Below are 18281 nucleotides of genomic sequence, written 5' to 3'. Positions count from 1 at the left end.
GCCTCATTAGACCAGCGGGTATTTAAGAGGGAGAAGGTCTGCTGTTTGACGCTGGATTGTTGTGAAGACTCTCATTAGTACAAGTCTAGCTTAAGTGTCCCGTGCCGACATATCAGACGTTAAAGTGTGTTTCTGTGTCTCTAGATTCCCCAGACCCGTCCCCGTGTTTCCCCGTGTGGAGAGAGGTCGGCGTGGACGTGTGTGTGATTTCCCTTTTTCCCTGGAACCCCGCCCCTCACGTCTTGTAAATAGCACAATTTCCGCACTGCCTGTAAATACACTTGGTGAAGAAATTGTAAATAAAACTTTCTCTGTTAAATCACAACCCCGGAGTCCTGCGTGTGGATCCTCAGAGCAACTCGTGACAGTCCAGCAAGAACACCACAAAAACTCAGAAGAAAAGCAACAAACAAAATCCCGACTGAAAAACAGACAAGGTCACAAAGAACAAAAGGATAACTGAAATTATGTATACTAATACATGTTGTGCTTTTCATACTAATTTATACACATTAGAGCTAATCAGGGGAATAGGGAACGACTGAACACACAGGTGAGACTCATCAGAATTAATGACGCAGGAAGTAAAACTAAATACAAAGCATAAGAGACAAATGACCATCAAATAAAAGGGGAAGTCAATGACTAACACTTAGACAAGACCCTGACACACTGAAACGTCACATAAAAGAACATGGGGGGGAAAGTTGGGAAAAATAACATAAGCAACTTTTTGCAAACTGCTTCTGAGCAACACAAACTGACCTGCATAACTTATTTTTCTTCACTTGGGCACACTGGATGTTGGTAGTTATTCCACTTGCTTTCAATAGTTAAATCTTACTATAATAAACTTTTACTCGTCTATGAAAGGGCCCTAAAGTATGTTAAAGGAGCCACCTTCAGAATAAGAAACCTCTAACTGCAAGGCAAAAACTGTAGCAGCTGAACATCCCTATGCTATCAGACCTGAAGATGCTTTTAGCTACCTACAATCAGGCACTTGACCTGCCACAAGGACAGAAAGAAAACCAAACAGAGACAGGACTTACTTCATACAGGAGACTTCAAACACAGAGACGGGATAAGACAGGACATGAAAGGAAACTAAGATCATCTGATTATCATAGAAAAGAAAACTCACTATAATACTCAAAGGACTTAAGAGAACTCTTAAATCCAAAAGAAAAAAAAAAAAAAAAAAAAAAATCACGAGCCACCAAAAATCTCTGACTCTCCATCATTAGTTACGACCACAGGCGGACCTCTGCAAGAATGTGAAAATAAAAGGTTTTGTTTTGCACTGCATACATTAACATTAAATTCAAAGCTGGTTTCAGAAAACACAGTGCATACTGTAATCATTATGTCAACATTATGTGCAAACAGAAATTTACTTTTACTGCTCAGCCTTGTAAAAGGTGTAACTGTCGCGAACATTTAGAAAGCTTCATATGTTTATCAGTTATTATGTAATATTTACAGAATCAGTTTTACTTTGTGATGCAGTATTTGAAACGAATTCCTGGAATCCGAAGCCTTTTCTTACATGTCTGTGTGCGCATTAATTTCTCATTTCATTTATACGATGATGTGTTCAGGTTTGAGGACCTCCTGCGGCTTTTTGAAGACTTTCATTGATTTCAATATAACACTGGGTATGGACCCAATAACAGAGTTAAATTTCTTTATAATGTAAAAGCCAAAGAATAAACCCCAAATTCCAAAGGAAAATACATCCAAACTAACACCAGTCTGATGTCAAGATCCTGGAATGAAGACTGAGGAAAAGACTTTGTTCAAAAATTTATTTATTTGAAAACCCTTCAGCTGGTTCCCACATTAAACAATGAACATAATGACTAATCTCCTCGTCAAGTGTGATCACAGAAACCTTGTTCTGATAACACCCCATTTGCTTTTTGATTTAGAAAATAAAAACTGTGATAATGGAAAGCCCATGAAGTGAAGGAGAAACAATAACATATAAAAGCATTAATATACATGTTAAATAAAATTTTTGATTTACATTTAGATTTAAGATTTACATTTGGAAAAATATATATGTTTAAAATGAAAATCATAAAATTATTATGAGCAGTGATAGCCTCCACGACTAAAGAGACACGGGAAGTTTCCCTTCGAAAAACTAGCAAAATTAACTAATAAAATAATCAAGGAAATATAAAATACCTACAACAAAAATAATACCAACTCATGAACAGACAAATCTAGAAGTGTACTAGAAGCAACACTAACAACACTCAATGGGGAGGGCTCCACACAGGAGGCGTCTCTCCTGCCTCTTTAGCTCTGATGGTGTAAGTAGAATATCCATTGTTATTAGAATTTTTTTCTATTGTTTTGAACATTGTCAGTCGGTTCTGGCGTGCCCTTCTAGCTGGTTGACGCTCTTCACGGGAAAACGATACACGGGGAACGAATGATGGGGTGTGGGGAGACACTACGCGAGGGGGGGGAAATGCACGCACACGGAGTCTGTCCCGAATAGGCAATAAAGCATCCACTTCAGTGACTGTCAGTGAGATGTTTGTCCGTTCCTCTCTCAGAATGTCCTGTAGTTTATCTCTGACCTCTGACACAGCTGCTGTCACATCCTCAAAGTAGCTCAGAGGACGGATATTGATGCTGGATGAGTCTGTAGACTCACTGAGTGCTGACAGTGAGGGGTAGTTGTGTAGAAACTGGATGTGATCCTCTGTGTGTGAGAGCTGCTTCAGCTCAGCATCTTTCCTCTTCAGCTCAGTGATCTCCTGCTCCAGCTTCTCCTGAAGCTCTTTGACTCGACTCACTTCAGTTTCCTGCTGGGATCTGATCTGCTGCTTCACATCAGAGCTTCTTTTCTGGATGAGATGGATCAGCTCAGTGAAGATCTTCTCACTGTGCTCCACTGTTTGATCAGCAGACTGATTGATGGCCTCCACCTCCTGTTGAAGCAGCTTCACATCTTTCTCTCTGTCCTGGATTCTCTGCTGGATGTTTTGTCGACTCACCTCCAGCTCTCTCTGCCTCTCAGTCCTTTCTGCTGCAGCTGAGACTGTGTCGTGGCCTTTATGTTCATCCACAGAGCAGAGATAACAGATACTCTGCTGATCAGTACGGCAGAACATCTTCATCACCTCATCATGACGAGAGCAGATCTTCTCCTGGAGCTTCTTGGAGGGCTCCACCAGCTTGTGTTTCTTGAATGTAGGTGAATCATAATGAGGCTGAAGGTGTTTCTCACAGTAAGATGCCAGACAGAATAAACAGGACTTGAAGGCTTTCATTTTTCTTCCAGTGCAGACATCACAGGCCACATCTTCAGGTCCAGCATAGCAGTGATCAGCAGGAGCAGCTTGGAGTCCAGTCTTCTTCAGCTGCTCCACTAAAACTGCTAACATGGTGTTTTTCTCCAGGACAGGCCTCGCTGTGAAAGTCTGTCTGCACTGAGGGCAGCTGTAGATTTTCTTCTTTTCCTCTTCATCCCAGAAGCTTTCAATACACTTCATGCAGTAGCTGTGTCCACAGGGAATAGTCACCGGATCCTTCAGTAGATCCAAACAGATCGAACAAGAGAAGGTTTCTCGGTCCAGCTGAACTCCTTTCTGCGCCATTTCTCCTCTCAGTGTCAGTGACTGTGTGAGTTTCACTTCCTTAATATAGAAACTGGTCTGACCTCTGATCTGAACAACAAGTGTTGCTGCTGTGAATGGGGCCTGCCAGCTCTAACACATGTTGGTTACACCCATCTTCATAATGTAGATCTAAAGGGGAGGGAACACAGAACGATATGGACAGACAGGAGGTGCTGAGCTAGAGAGCAGGAAGAAGAGGAAGGGTTTTCATGCTGCGATTCATTCCAGAAAGCAGGAAGAGGCTCTGTGTTTAATTGTTTTTCTGTTCAAACCTTTAACTAAATAATATAAATGTCAATAACTGGATGCCTCTCTATTCTTTTTGTTAATCTGCTAAATGAATAGTTTGTTTCTTTTAACAATTCAAATAGCAGAAATGAACAGCTGACAGCTTGTCAGACTCAGACTGTAAACCATAGAGACAGTTTATATATACATTTAGTCAGGGCAGTGCAGAGATGTTTAAAGGGGCGGGTGCTCACAGTTAAAAAGGGCACATAGAAGCAGGCTGAAGAACAACAACCCACATTCATCAAGAATCTAATATGGAATCACATCACACTACATCACTGTCATCAGGTGGGCACAATGCAAAGCAAACGTAGCCCATTTTTTACCTGATGGGGTACAATGTTGCTGTTTGGGGGGTTGCTTCTGCTCTTGCTGCTGATAGTGCTGGAGGGCAGGGCTGTGTTGATCTGAGACTGTAGATATTAAACAGTCCACAGGAGAGAGGGTAGCTGATTAAACAAGTGTTATGAGATAATAATAAAACGCAAAGATTGGTCACGGCGCTTGGAACCATAAGGCAACAAAACTGGGAAATAAACTAAGCTCTGCCTGTGAATCACTCTTTGCCTCTCTTCTTCCTTCCATCTCCTCATCTCATCTATCACATTCCACTTGCTGTCCATCTGAGAACGAGGCACAGTTTGCTATTGAATTCATCTATTATTTAATTATACATTTTAACAACTCTTGCACCTAATCCATAATAAAGCAATGATAGAAAAATGTTATAGAACAAAAACTTTGTGTTTATTATGTCTGTGAAGGTTCTCAGTCATCCAGGTCATCGTAGTCAAATCAGCTTGCAAAGAAAAGTGTCTGGACTTGTTTAAGTTGCTTGAAGACTTTTCACCTCTCATCACCTCTCATCCGAGAAGCTTCTTCAGTTCTAAGATCAAATGGTGGGGAGTCCCAGATTTAAACCTAGTGGGAGTGACCCCCCCACAGAGGGACAAAAGGACCCCCTGATGATCCTCTAATCGCCTGAGCCAAGGTATGAAAGCCAAGGTGGCTTGCCTGTTCCATTTGCCCATTAGTTTGAGATGGAAACCGGATGGTAAGCTGACTTGAGCCCCTAGTTCCTTGCAAAACTCTCTCCAAACCCAGAACGTGAACACATGCTGTGTAAGAATCTGGCTGGTGTTCAGAGCTGATGGGAGCTTAGGCAGAGCAATGAAATGCACAGCTTTGGAGAACCGATCGATGATGGTCAGAATAACTGTTACCTGAGGATGGTGGGAGACCAGTGATGAAGTCCAGTGCGATATGAGACCAGGGGCATCTAGGAACGGGCGAAGGAGGCCAGCAGGAGGTGAAACCTAAACTGGAAAAAACTAACACAACACAGAACTGAAACCTAAAATGGAGATGCAGGGAGACGACACAGAATGATGCAGGAAAAAACACAGATGAACCGGCGAGGAGCACACGAGGACACATAGTATAAATACACACAGGGGGAGACATGGAATGGCAAAGACACAGCTGATCCTAATTGACTACACGAGACAGGGGGAAATGTGAGCGGAACACACTAACATAAGACATGGACCTTCACAATAAAACAGGAAATGCACAGAGACATGATACAGACACTAAATAGAGGGGAACACAGAAACCAAACTCTAAGAACTAACTAAGGCTACGTTCACACTGCAGGCGAAAGCGCATTAAATCCGATTTTTTTGACCCTATGCGACCCTATATCCGATCATGCTACGACAGTGTGAACGGCACAAATCCAATATTTTCAAATCTGATCTGGGTCACTTTCACATGTGGTACTGACTACTGAATCTGAATATGCAAATTAGGGGAAATTTACATCAAATTAAATGAGTAATGGCTGATTTGATGACCAAAATCAATGATGGTACTTAGAAACACATGACATTACACATTACATTTTCATGCAGTTAGAAGTTTGAACCTGCAGCTTTATTAAATGAACACCTGGTATCCAACAAGAGTTTAGTTTAAACTTTAGGAACAAAAAAGTAAGAATCAATAGAATTAAACAAAGAACCAACAGCACAGGAAAGTTTAATCTTCATGAAAAACACATGCAGTGACTTCAACGTCCACAATAACACAATGTGTTTGGGCTTATGTGTGTCAGTTTCCAGCTTTAATCTTATGTAACAAGACCTCTTTATAGGTCAATAGAGGAATGAAGTCATTGTTGAACTACAGCTTGTGTGTGTGTCACCTCCACAACCTACAACAATAAAATATGATCTTTGAGTAGTGATATGGGAGTAAAATATACCATACTGATGTGAATAGGAGGTCATCTTTTCCCTCGGCTGTTAGGGTACCTGGGCCGTTGACCCAGTGTTTTGTGTTTGTGGTTTTTTGAGTCTTGTTTAATCATTATTCTGTTCTCTGTGTATCTTATGTTTCCTAGTTATCAGAATCAGAATACTTTATTAATCCTTCAGGATTAATAAAGTATTCTGATTTACTTTATTAAATCAGAATTCAAGGGCTTACGCTCTTGAATTTATTCAGTATTTGTTGTTTAGGTTGTCTTGGTTAGTATTTGGTCCCGTTCATGTCTTTGTCTCGTGTCTTCTCTCGTCCCTTGCTCTCTGTCCTTTTTGCTCTGCTGCAAACAGAAGCAGAGAAAACTGGAGCTTCTGGTCTTGGCCAGATCTCTTTTGAAAAAGACATTTTAAAGTCAATGAGACTTTTTACCAGATAAATAAATAAAGAATATAAAAGTCTTCTACTTTATGATGGAAATGTTCTTTCTGGCTCAAAATGACATCATTTATCTGAATCTGTAGAAGAAGAAACAATCTCGGAAAGTCACTTTACTCTGTGTCTCACTGGATGTTCAAAGTTTTTAACAAAAGAGAAAAAGAGAAGCATTCTTTGATTTTAGTCTGTTAGCCCACAAGCTGAGTTTTTATCAGAGTCCTGCATGAGTCAGTGTTATTTCACTGACACCATCACAGTTTTACACACCTGTTCTGTATGACTTTGTCTCAGGTTTGCGGTGATATCCAGCGCTCTGAGCTGATGGCAGATCTGGTCAGTCCACAGTAGCTTCAACCACTAAATTATCTCTAACACATCACCAAACCAAAGTCTTCCAGCTAAGAGTACATCAAAGGTGAAAAGCGAGCCTAGAATGTCATCATTTCTGCTCTCCTCTTTCTTCTTCTACTTCTGGACCGCACACATCTGTCGCTGCCCTACTCAGGTCGATCTAATGAAAATCAGCCAGAAATAATAATCAGAAATCCAAATGTAGAATTTATAGTTCCCCATTGATGCAATTTGGTTATTAAATTTAAGAAGCAGTCTGTAATGCTCACCCCAGCATAGTTGAAGCAGATCATCAAAGCATGCTGAACACTTTCTACCATTCCACATGTGCATTTTCTATCCAGGTACTCAACAGCACCAAACCATAATTGTGAATCCATGGCTTTGATCTGGTGAAAATCACCCTACCCCTACTGTTCATCTTTACACACAACAGATGGTGTTTCTGTATCTTATGACTGAATGAAAAGTAATGACAACCGTTATTTTCAATCTTCCATTGCTTCTACCTGTTGTTTCTCTGTATTATTGTCGGATCTTTACCTTCAAATAAAGTGCCTTCAATATAAACTGCCTCGAGGTAACTTGTTGTAATTTGGTGTTTTATTAAGAAAATTGAACTATTGTGGCAGAAAAGTTGGATGCAAACCAAGACTAAAAGTCCTCAGGCAGGAGTCATAGCTGGGCTTTAGCATCTGGGTCACCCACTTTACCCAGGGAGCTAAACCAGCATCTCCAACAGGTGATTTGTTTGTCTGGCAGTTTCAGGCTGGGAAAGCTTGTTAAACTTTAACAAAACATTATTTGGCACCAACGTGAATGATTTGGGTCATGTTTATCACGTCTGCGTCAGGGAGCAAAGGTCACCTCCTTTATGCAGGATTTCACCTTATGCCAACAGGGGAAAAAAATCACGAGTTCTTAAACAAGCTGTAGGTCATGTTACTACACACATTTCAATATGTAAGCATTTCATCATGTTTTAGAGTCTCAGAGTTATTTCAGCCTCATCTTCACATATTTTCACAAATATTCACATTATCTCCGAGATCCAGTTGTGAAATTTTTTCCCTCAGTGTAACCGATTGCAACACAACAAATGACTGACCAGTGATTAGTGTTTTACAGTGATTACGACAGAAAGCCTGTTTCTGCCACTGCTGCCGAGCATTTGCTCTTTTCAGCTTGTTCAATTGTGGAGGTTTTTACATTCTTTACCTTACAATATAAAGCACCTTGAGGCAACTGTTGTTTTTTGGCACTATATAAATATAAATGAATTGAACTGGTAGCAACTTTATGAATGAGAAAATGAAAACAAGTGTCAGTCAGCTGGTTCATGTCCAGCAGGTGGGGAGGAATCAGTGAGTCTGTTACTCCAGTTACTTACTCAGAGGTAAAGTTAAAGAAAACGAGTTTCCTTCATCGCACTAAACCTGCCCACTAAACATGACCCTGAATGAACCCATATGTAAAGGACTGTAGGTTTTAAGCAGGCTCACGTAATGGCAACACAATAGATGAGGAAAGTGGGGGAACTCTGACGACATCTAGTGGACATCTTGAAGATGACGGGTCTGAACAGAGAGCAATGCAGGTCTGTGGAGAAGATTGCAGCACACTGTGAAATATGAACTATGAATAATATCTACATCTGTAATGATGTAATCAAAATAGGCTCCATGTAGTTTAAGTTCTGTTACTGTACTTATGAAGCAAACTGCACACACAGAGTTGGCAAACATTGAGTTTACTTGCATTTAGGCAAAATGATATAAACACTTATCATGAGCCAATATAGCACATTTAACTGCTTTTATTTAGCAGGGATTACACAATACACAAAATTAGTCACAAACATTTTAATCAAATCTTGCAACATGTTGCTAAGAATAACCAGGACAACCAGGTCAAAGCCATGCTGAAGTATAACCTTCATTAACATAAATCACAAAGAAAACATATTTAAATAAAAATTGTATACTTGTCTTGAACTTTTTTAAATCTTTAGTCCTGTGTATCAAAACTTATTTATTGGCTGATAAAAAGGAATCACATCATGGTTGTTACAAGGAACAAGTGATGAAAAACTCATTTTCATGTTTGTTTTCGTCTATACTGAAGAAGAAATACAAGTTTCTGTGGTAAATATTAAAAGAGCATCCATGTTCAATAAATATTTGTGTCACCTTCAAAGACCAATAAAAAAAATATCAAGCTTAGAGAAACATAAAGTCAGGGCTGGAACAAACAACATAGAGTGCCCTTCACTGCTGTGGACAGGAAATGTACCGTGACTTGGAGCATGAGGTCATTTTCTACCTCGGGTGCTGCAGTGATTTGGTTTGTCACTCAGGTGGATCCTTAGATGAAAATTCAGTCCTGATTTCCAACTGAATCTTTCCCCACAGGAGCTACAAATATATGGTTTCTCACCTGTGTGGATCCTTCTGTGACTTTTCATAGTCGACAAGTCTCTAAACTCTTTCCTACAGACGTTGCAAGAATACGCTTTCTCACCGGTGTGGATTCTCAAATGAGTTTCTAGTCCTGATTTCTTACCAAATCTTTTCCCACATGTGCTACAGAAATACGGCTTCTCGCCTGTGTGGATTCTCACGTGACTTTCAAATCCGGATTTCTTATTAAATCTTTTCCCACAGGTGATGCAAAAATATGGCTTCTCGCCTGTGTGGATCCTTACGTGAGTTTCCAATCCTGATTTCCAAATGAATCTTTTCCCACAGGTGCTACAAGAATGTGGCTTCTCACTTGTGTGAACTCTCATGTGTCTCGTCAGGTTGGATTTACACTGAAAAGTTTTTCCACAAGTGTCACAGCTTACAGATTTTTTACTTGTATCAGTTTCACTCCGAGACTTATCTGTTCGGTTTTTGTGACGTCTCCTTTTCTTCAGCTCCGCATTTCTAGTTGATCCCGAGTCCACATGCTGGTTTTCTTCCTGTTCCTCAAGCTCTGGTTCAGGAAAGTTAAGAGCAAGGAGCTGGTCATCGTTTGGTTCTGATTCACTGAGGTCACTTTCCTCAAAACTAGAAGTCACCATAAAACTATTGATCTCCTGCTTCAGTACAATCTCCTCCAGCTCCTGACTGGTGCAGAGTTCCTCCTGTTCCTCTTTAATCTGTGGAGGATCTGGGTCCTCCTGGTCCAGACTTGAGTTCCTCTCCTGCTGATTGGCGACAAACTCCTCCTCCTTACAGGCAGTTTGCTGGTGGAGGTCTAAACGAACAATAAAAAAAATGTAATTATAGAAAAACACTTCTGAGAAGATAAAGTTTTAGTTAAAGTCTGTAATGAGGGCATGTTGCTCACATTTGCAGGTGAAATTAAAAGTGTGTAAAAATGAAGTTATTTGTGCACTCTGATGCAAATGAGAACTTGAGTTCTGACATTTTTCAGCAACATTAAGAGTAAAAAAAACCTTTCAAACAAAAAAGAACTCACTTATTACTGACTGACTGATGATCTATTTTGGAGTTGATCTCGAAACTGATCTACATCTTGATATTTTTCAAAATAATCTTCACTATTGGGGGTGGCTGTAGCTCAGGCGGTAGAGCAGATCATCTACTGATCGGTTCGATTCCCGGCTTCACCTAGTCTGCATTTCAAATATCCTTGGGCAAGATACTAACTCCAAGTTGCCTCAAGTTGCTCTTTGATCTGTGGAATGTGTGTCTGAATGTTGGTAGAAAGCACTAAGAAAAATGTGCTTGTGCGAATGGGAGTGAGTGGGTGAATGCACAAGTTTTGTAAAGCGCTTTGAGTGCTCAAGATTGAGTAGAAAAGCGCTATATAAGAACCAGTCCATTTAAAACTCCCTGTCATGTTTTCACGAATACACATTAAATAGATCTGACTGATACAAACTGTAGGTTTAATATTAATGTTAACACTTCAGAAAAGCGATTACAGTTTTACCGCTGGTCTGTAAATCTTTCTCAGGTTTCCAGATGTTATGCAGCTGTCTGTCTGAGCCGCTCTTCCCCGCTCCAGACGACGATGCCTTCATCCTCGTGTTTCACTACAAGCTGTTCTCCCTCTTGACTGATGCAGAGTTCCTCCTGTTCCTCTTTGATCTGTGGGGGATCTGTGTCCTCCTGGTCCAGATTGAAGTTCCTCTCCTGCTTCCAGACCTGCTGGCCAGCCAGATCTTCCTCCTCCTTACACTTCATGTTGATGTGGGACTTGAGGAACAAAGTAAAAAGAAAATGATTAGACAGGTAAAGGTGCAGCCTCAGTCAGCAGGGCTGTACACTGTGAGCATGTTGCTCACATATGTGAGAGAGGTTTGTACAAATGTTTCAGAAGCACCATGTGACTCCCTCTCTTTGTTGGAAAGTCTTATTAATTCACTTTATAACTATTACTTTGAAGATAAATTTCTACCATCACAAAAATATTATGACCTCTTTAAAAACAAACAACGGCAACTACATGACTTAAATTCCATGTTTAGATGAAGGTAATGGTCAATGCCTTTTGACAGGGGAAAAACCTCCACACAGAAGAATCTTACTTGGCTGAATCATAAATTATTCACCATGATTAAAACTGCAGATGAGCAATAATCTGCATTTTATTTTAGCCAAAGAGGAATGTTTCTGTTTGTCTGTGATCTGACTTTTTCTGCTGGCTCCAAATTTCATTTTATCCTGTGTAAGTTTGTTTCTCTTCCTGTTAACTAGCAAAGTCAAAATCACCTTGATTCATTTAACTTTAATTCAATTATAAATGTAATCATTTTATTGAACAATTAATTTCATTTCAATGAAAAACAATTACTTAAAAGAAAGAGATTAAGTTGGAGAGAGACATGTGGCCATCTTTTAGTGAGTTAGACCCTGATTAAGGGCTATTTTTAAAAGTAAAGCCCATCTCTCAAAGTCCCTGCCGGCCTGCCTCCACCTCGGGAAGTCTGTGGGTGCAGACGGAGGTGAGGAGCACCACAGGCGGCAGAGAACTGTCTGTAGCCCCGGAGTGAGGCGTCGTGAACCGAAGCAGACAGCGAACTGTGGCACAGTGCAGAAAACCGAAGCTTTCCCTCCCTGTTTGGTTTTGATGTGTCTCATGAAAGTCTATTGTTAAAAGTTTACCTTTAAAAAAAACGGACGCACTTGTTTGATTAGCTGCTCTCTGATTTTAGCCTGTTAGCTTACAGACTGAGCTCAGATCGTTCCTGTGTTAGTTCATTGAGAACATCACAGTTTTACATACCTGCTGCGTGACTTCATCTCGGGTCTCCGGCTGATATACAGCAGTCTGAGCCAGTGGCGGATCTCATCATCCTGGACGACTGTTTTTAATGTTTTTAACCACGGAGATTTCTTCTGCATCATCAGTCTCTCATTGTTAAACTCTCCCAGAAACTGAAGACAGTTGTGCCATTTCCGCGCTTCTTCTTCTTCTATTGAGTAGACGGCAGACTACACATGTCCAAGGGTAATACTGTCCTCCTCAGGCCATTGGCATCAAGTCAAAGCCTTAAAGTCTGGTACTTTGCGCATGGTCATTTTTTACGAACAGCAGAATCACAAGACAAAGCGTGCCAATGTTTATACTTTTCACTGTGACTGCCAAATAGATGAAAAAGTAGATGTTAAAAAACAACTTATAGTTTTGTCATTGGGCTGGTAGAAAGCTATGAGTTTCTGTCCCTTTGTCTGACCTTAGAGACTTATTTTAAAAGGAAACATTACAATCCTTTAAAGCAAGTATTTTCACCTCTGTTCCCCCCTCTGTACTTAGCTTTTTTGTTGTCATGTCAGTAATTGTCCAGTTGATGGCTCCCTTGGATCACAAGCCTGTCTCATGAGTCCAAGTGAATATATTCTTAATAAACAGCTTTGAAGAATTTGTGACCAACTTTGTTTCATTCGGAACATCATCATCATGAGTCAAACTCACTCTTGGATCTACAAAATATTGAACAAAAACAAACATCACTGAATCATAAGGTATTTGCTCCAACTCTTAGTCCAGAAACACATGAGTGAACTAGATCAGCTGCTCCTCCAGTTCAGCTGTGGATTTATATCATTATTTATATTTGTAAAGTGGATATGCAGTTTTTCAGTACTAATATAAGCATTTTATATCATTGCTTTATTGACAGATGTTTGGTGTTCAAGGTCAGGCATCAGTTTGAAAAAAACAAACAAACACACTGAGTTGAACTTGAACTTCCTACTGACAAAAACTAAAATTGGTGCAAAAATAACCAGAAACATATAAGAAGCATCCTGGAGGTGCTGCAGACAAGATAGGACCAATAACATGTCAACAGGAAATCCTTTTTACTAATTTGTTTATTTCTTTTTAGATTTTTACTCTCCATTTTAAGCCATGATGTTTGCTGATACTGTGTTCCTACTGTTTGTTCTCATTAATAGTTCTGTTTTTAACATTCTGTGCTGAAGCTGGAGGAAATGTTTCTACAGTGTCAGATGATACAGCTCCAAACTAAATAAGTGACTAACTAACGATGCTTTAATACACTTTACTATAAATTATGATATAGTGCACTTTCTTAAAATTTCTTATTGCTCTGTAATTAATTGTTTTCTTTATAAATGTACAAATGAGAATAAAATCTGTGTGATAAAGGAAGGTCTGTAGACTTCTCTGTTAAGATCAGTGAAGAGAAACAACAACATACAAATACCTAAGAAAAATATTCAGTAAACATTTAGAAGATAGAGAAGTTTATGTTGTCATGTGGAGAAATTTTTCAAATAAAAATATCCATAAGCATTGATAGTCTCCATGGCTGAACAGACACAGGAAAGAGCTCCACCTATAAAACGTAAAAACATCAAGACAACATGTTGAAGATGTCGAGGTACTGCCCATAATGTTTGACTGACATCTGATTTATGTGCAGCACATAAATACCACAATAATGATGGAGAGAAACTAAAAGGGAACTAAAATACAGATTTAAACTTACAACAATATGAAAGACTTCAGTCTATTTCACTTTAATCAACTCAGCAGTGTCTCCATAATAGGAAAGCCTCAGTCCAGCATAGAGCGGCTGAGTGAATGTGGTCTGGACTCTGTGGAGGAGAGTCATGGTTTCAGAGACGCTGTAGAAGGACAAAATACCTGCTCTGTGATCCAGGTACACTCCTACTCTGGAGGAACGAGGACCTGAGACAGGAGTTTGGATGTTGTTGTACCGAAATGTAAAACTGTTGTTGTTACAATATAATGACCAAGATTTGTCATTCCATCCAAATCCACATTCATTACCTCCTTTTCTGCTGATATTCTTGTATGCGACTGCTACACAAACTCCTGCCCCTCTCCACTCCACCTCCCAGTAACAACGTCCAGTCAGACTCTCTCTACTCAGGACCTGACGCCAGACAGTGAATCTGTCTGGATGATCAGAATAAGACTGTTGTTGCTTCATTAATGTTGCTTTTCTGTTCCCCTCTGATAATAACAGCCATGTGTTTGCTGTGTTTGGATCCAGTGTGATTTCACATGAATATTTTAAGAATCCAGCTCTGGTCTTTGGCTCTGGTTGTGACAGTGAAACATCCACTTCAGTGACTGTCAGTGAGATGTTTGTCCGTTCCTCTCTCAGAATGTCCTGTAGTTTATCTCTGACCTCTGACACAGCTGCTGTCACATCCTCAAAGTAGCTCAGAGGACGGATATTGATGCTGGATGAGTCTGTAGACTCACTGAGTGCTGACAGTGAGGGGTAGTTGTGTAGAAACTGGATGTGATCCTCTGTGTGTGAGAGCTGCTTCAGCTCAGCATCTTTCCTCTTCAGCTCAGTGATCTCCTGCTCCAGCTTCTCCTGAAGCTCTTTGACTCGACTCACTTCAGTTTCCTGCTGGGATCTGATCTGCTGCTTCACATCAGAGCTTCTTTTCTGGATGAGATGGATCAGCTCAGTGAAGATCTTCTCACTGTGCTCCACTGTTTGATCAGCAGACTGATTGATGGCCTCCACCTCCTGTTGAAGCAGCTTCACATCTTTCTCTCTGTCCTGGATTCTCTGCTGGATGTTTTGTCGACTCACCTCCAGCTCTCTCTGCCTCTCAGTCCTTTCTGCTGCAGCTGAGACTGTGTCGTGGCCTTTATGTTCATCCACAGGGCAGAGATAACAGATACTCTGCTGATCAGTACGGCAGAACATCTTCATCACCTCATCATGACGAGAGCAGATGTTCTCCTGGAGCTTCTTGGAGGGCTCCACCAGCTTGTGTTTCTTTAATGAAACTGCAACAATATTATGAGTCTGAAGGTGTTTCTCACAGTAAGATGCCAGACAGAATAAACAGGACTTGAAGGCTTTCATTTTTCTTCCAGTGCAGACATCACAGGCCACATCTTCAGGTCCAGCATAGCAGTGATCAGCAGGAGCAGCTTGGAGTCCAGTCTTCTTCAGCTGCTCCACTAAATCTGCTAACATGGTGTTTTTCACCAGGACAGGCCTCGCTGTGAAAGTCTGTCTGCACTGAGGGCAGCTGTAGATTTTCTTCTTTTCCTCTTCATCCCAGAAGCTTTCAATACACTTCATGCAGTAGCTGTGTCCACAGGGAATAGTCACCGGATTCTTCAGTAGATCCAAACAGATCGAACAAGAGAAGGTTTCTCGGTCCAGCTGAACACTTTTCTGCGCCATTTCACCCAACAGTGTCAGTGACTGTGTGAGTTTCACTTCCTCAGAACTGAAACTGCTCTGATCTAAACAACATAGGTTTCTGTAGCGAATGGGATCTGTCAGCTCTTATACGTCACCACATGTTGGTTGCACCCATCTTCAAACTGCAGATCAGAAGGGGAGGGAACAAGGGAACATGTGGACAGAGAGGAGGTGCTGAGTTAGAGAGCAGGAAGAGGGAGGGTTATCAGACACTAATTCAATCCTGGAACATGTGAGCCTGTGAGTTTTTCATTTAAAAATAGCACTGCTCAGCCTTTAAAGTTGTTAAATAACCTTAACATTTAAAAGACAATCTTTTTATGTAAATTTGTTTAAATTATCATTTTAGTCATTACAGGATATCAAATACTGCAGCTGAACTAAGAAATTGTTGTAGAAAAAAGCAATAAAAGGTCGTTCCCCCTCTGTCCCCTCCTGGTCACCTGTGCCTCAATTTTATGAGATGAGATGGATCAGCTCAGTGAAGATCTTCTCACTGTGCTCACTGTTTTATCAGCAGACTGATTTTATTCCACAACCTAGACATCCACATTACTCACACTCTCATAACACATACATATAGGGCCTTGGGATCGGGCATGTTATACGGTGTCCAGAGGACAGTCTTTGTATTCAACCTCACCTCTGGCGCCGGTGCCCACCTCTCAGTTTTAAATGCATGTAGACATTGAGGGTTCTCAGGAGGGGCCGTGCTGTACAGTACATGTACAGTGTCCATTTGTGTCTGTATCCAGGTTGGATGAGCGCCGAGTATTTGTATATGTGTGCATGAGGGTGGGAATGCATGTTTAGGTCTGTGTGCGCCTATTCGTCTGTGTCTATATGTCAGCTCGGGTCTTACACTCCACCCCCTTGGAACATCTCAGGCCCTCCAAGGTATGGAGGCCTATTTCCCCTCACCACACTCCCTGGTTGATGAACTCAGACATCGGTGCATACTTGGTGTCCAAGGCTGGGCGCTCAGGTCTGTACCAGCTCACTGCTGGTACGGCTGCTCTGTGGGGCCTGGTGCCCGTGGCTCGGTCGGGCCCCTTGCGGGGGCTCGATTCACTCTGGCACAGCTGACTGCCGGCAGAGCCCGCGTGTACGTCACTGCAGCCCCCTCTGGCTTCTGCTCTGTGGCTGTTGGGTGACCCCTCATCTGGGGTTCTCCTCAGCTCTTCCCAGGAAGGTGGCACGGTTGCCCCTCCGGTGGTCCTCTTTGGGCGCTCGCACTCTGGGGGCCTCTGGATGTCTGGGGCCTGGACCTCCTCCATGCCTGCTTCATGCCCTGGGGGACGAGGCTATGGCTCCCCACACCAGCAGATCGTTACATGGAGAAGCCTTTTGAATAGACGAGCACTCATCCACACAGGTGTTCACACACACAAGCTACACCTTTCTTGGCTGCTACCTCAAACCACATTATGCGATGTCAATCTTGCGTGCTGCACAATCACATTCAGTATTTAATATTTACTGTTATTTACACTTAGCTAGATTATTGCAATGGTGTTGTGTTATTATGTTGCTCTCTTTTTTGCTTGTTTTCTCTTATTTTCTTCTCTCAACAGGTGACCTGGGAGATATTTTTTAAGTGCCCTTTCTCACTGTCCCTCTTCCCCTTTTCTTTCTTTCTTTCTTTCTTTCTTTCTTTCTTTCTTTCTTTCTTTCTTTCTTTCTTTCTTATCCCCCAGTCATGTCTGTCCTATCTGTAACAGCTGAAAATAAATTAAAATAAATAAATAATAACAAAGGTTGATCAAATAGACCAATATGGCAAGGCCGTGATGGTCCATTTGGTAAATTAAGTTAGTTGGGCATCTTTTTTGGCCTTCAGACAATAATTCTGATGGCTAAAAAACAACAAGGAAAGAAAGAAAGAAAGAAAGAAAGAAAGAAAGAAAGAAAGAAAGAAAGAAAGAAAGAGAAAAAAGTAATAAAAATGTCTCTAAAACATCTTTTAAGATGAATCTTTTTATGATTGAGTAAAAAAAAAAATGCTAAAATTCGAGTGCAGTGTTGAGTAAAATGGTTTTATTAAAATTTAATTGACCCTTTGAAATTATTTGTTGGAAGTCTTAAATCCCACTGAACAGGGGAAGAGAAAGAGACAGAGACACAAAGATAGCAACACAGAGGTAAATAAACATGGAGACAAGACACTGAGAATAAGACAGAAGGGGAAATGCCCAAAGTCTCATATCTCTGACAAGTTAAGTCACTTTTATTCATTAAAAAAACCCAGAACTTAAATATAATTATAAACCACACATAAACATAATCATACACTCAACAAAAATATAAACCTTTGTTTCTGCTCCGATTTGACATGGGATGGACATAAAGACCTAAAAGTCACTCCAGATACACAATATTACCATCCCTCCCAAACATTGTTCACAAATCAGTCTAAATGTGTGATAGTGAGCACTTCTGCTTTGCTGAGATAATCCATCCCACCTCACAGGTGTGCCACATCAAGATGCTGATCTGACATCATGAGTAGTGCACAGGTGTACCTCAGACTGCCCACAACAAAAGGCCACCCTGGAATGTGCAGTTTTTTGCTTTATTGGGGGTCTGGGGACCCAGAACCGGTCAGTATCTGGTGT

General features: G+C 40.9%; 2 protein-coding genes and 1 pseudogene across 2 annotated transcripts; all 3 read right to left on the bottom strand.

Moving 5' to 3' along the window:
- Window positions 1–2264: 2264 nt before the first annotated feature.
- On the bottom strand, window positions 2265–4301 carry LOC146612895 (tripartite motif-containing protein 16-like). The gene is made up of 2 exons (XM_085377677.1): window positions 4256–4301; window positions 2265–3767 (listed from the first exon to the last, which is right to left on the bottom strand). Exon 2 carries the CDS (start codon window positions 3615–3617, stop codon window positions 2265–2267), a length of 1353 nt encoding a protein of 450 aa, XP_085233803.1. The 5' UTR covers window positions 3618–3767; window positions 4256–4301.
- Window positions 4302–9183: 4882 nt separating this feature from the next.
- LOC146612894 (uncharacterized) lies at window positions 9184–12876 on the bottom strand (annotated as a pseudogene).
- A 38-nt stretch (window positions 12877–12914) lies between these two features.
- Window positions 12915–15797, bottom strand: LOC146612893 (tripartite motif-containing protein 16-like). The gene has a single exon (XM_085378361.1). It carries the CDS (start codon window positions 15643–15645, stop codon window positions 13972–13974), a length of 1674 nt encoding a protein of 557 aa, XP_085234487.1. The 5' UTR covers window positions 15646–15797; the 3' UTR covers window positions 12915–13971.
- Between the last annotated feature and the right edge of the window lie 2484 nt (window positions 15798–18281).

The sequence above is a fragment of the Diplotaxodon limnothrissa genome, linkage group LG18 (genome assembly GCF_057381915.1).
Source record: "Diplotaxodon limnothrissa isolate DT_005_m linkage group LG18, D_limnothrissa_male_GT1.1, whole genome shotgun sequence".
Lineage (NCBI taxonomy): Eukaryota > Metazoa > Chordata > Actinopteri > Cichliformes > Cichlidae > Diplotaxodon > Diplotaxodon limnothrissa.
Note: the sequence above shows the minus strand (reverse complement) of the source record. Positions and strands in the feature narration are given on the sequence as shown.

Excerpts from the sequence above, each read along its gene's own strand:
- LOC146612895 (XM_085377677.1), bottom strand. The coding sequence starts at position 3,617 with ATGGCGCAGAAAGGAGTTCAGCTGGACCGAGAAACCTTCTCTTGTTCG.
- LOC146612893 (XM_085378361.1), bottom strand. The coding sequence starts at position 15,645 with ATGGCGCAGAAAAGTGTTCAGCTGGACCGAGAAACCTTCTCTTGTTCG.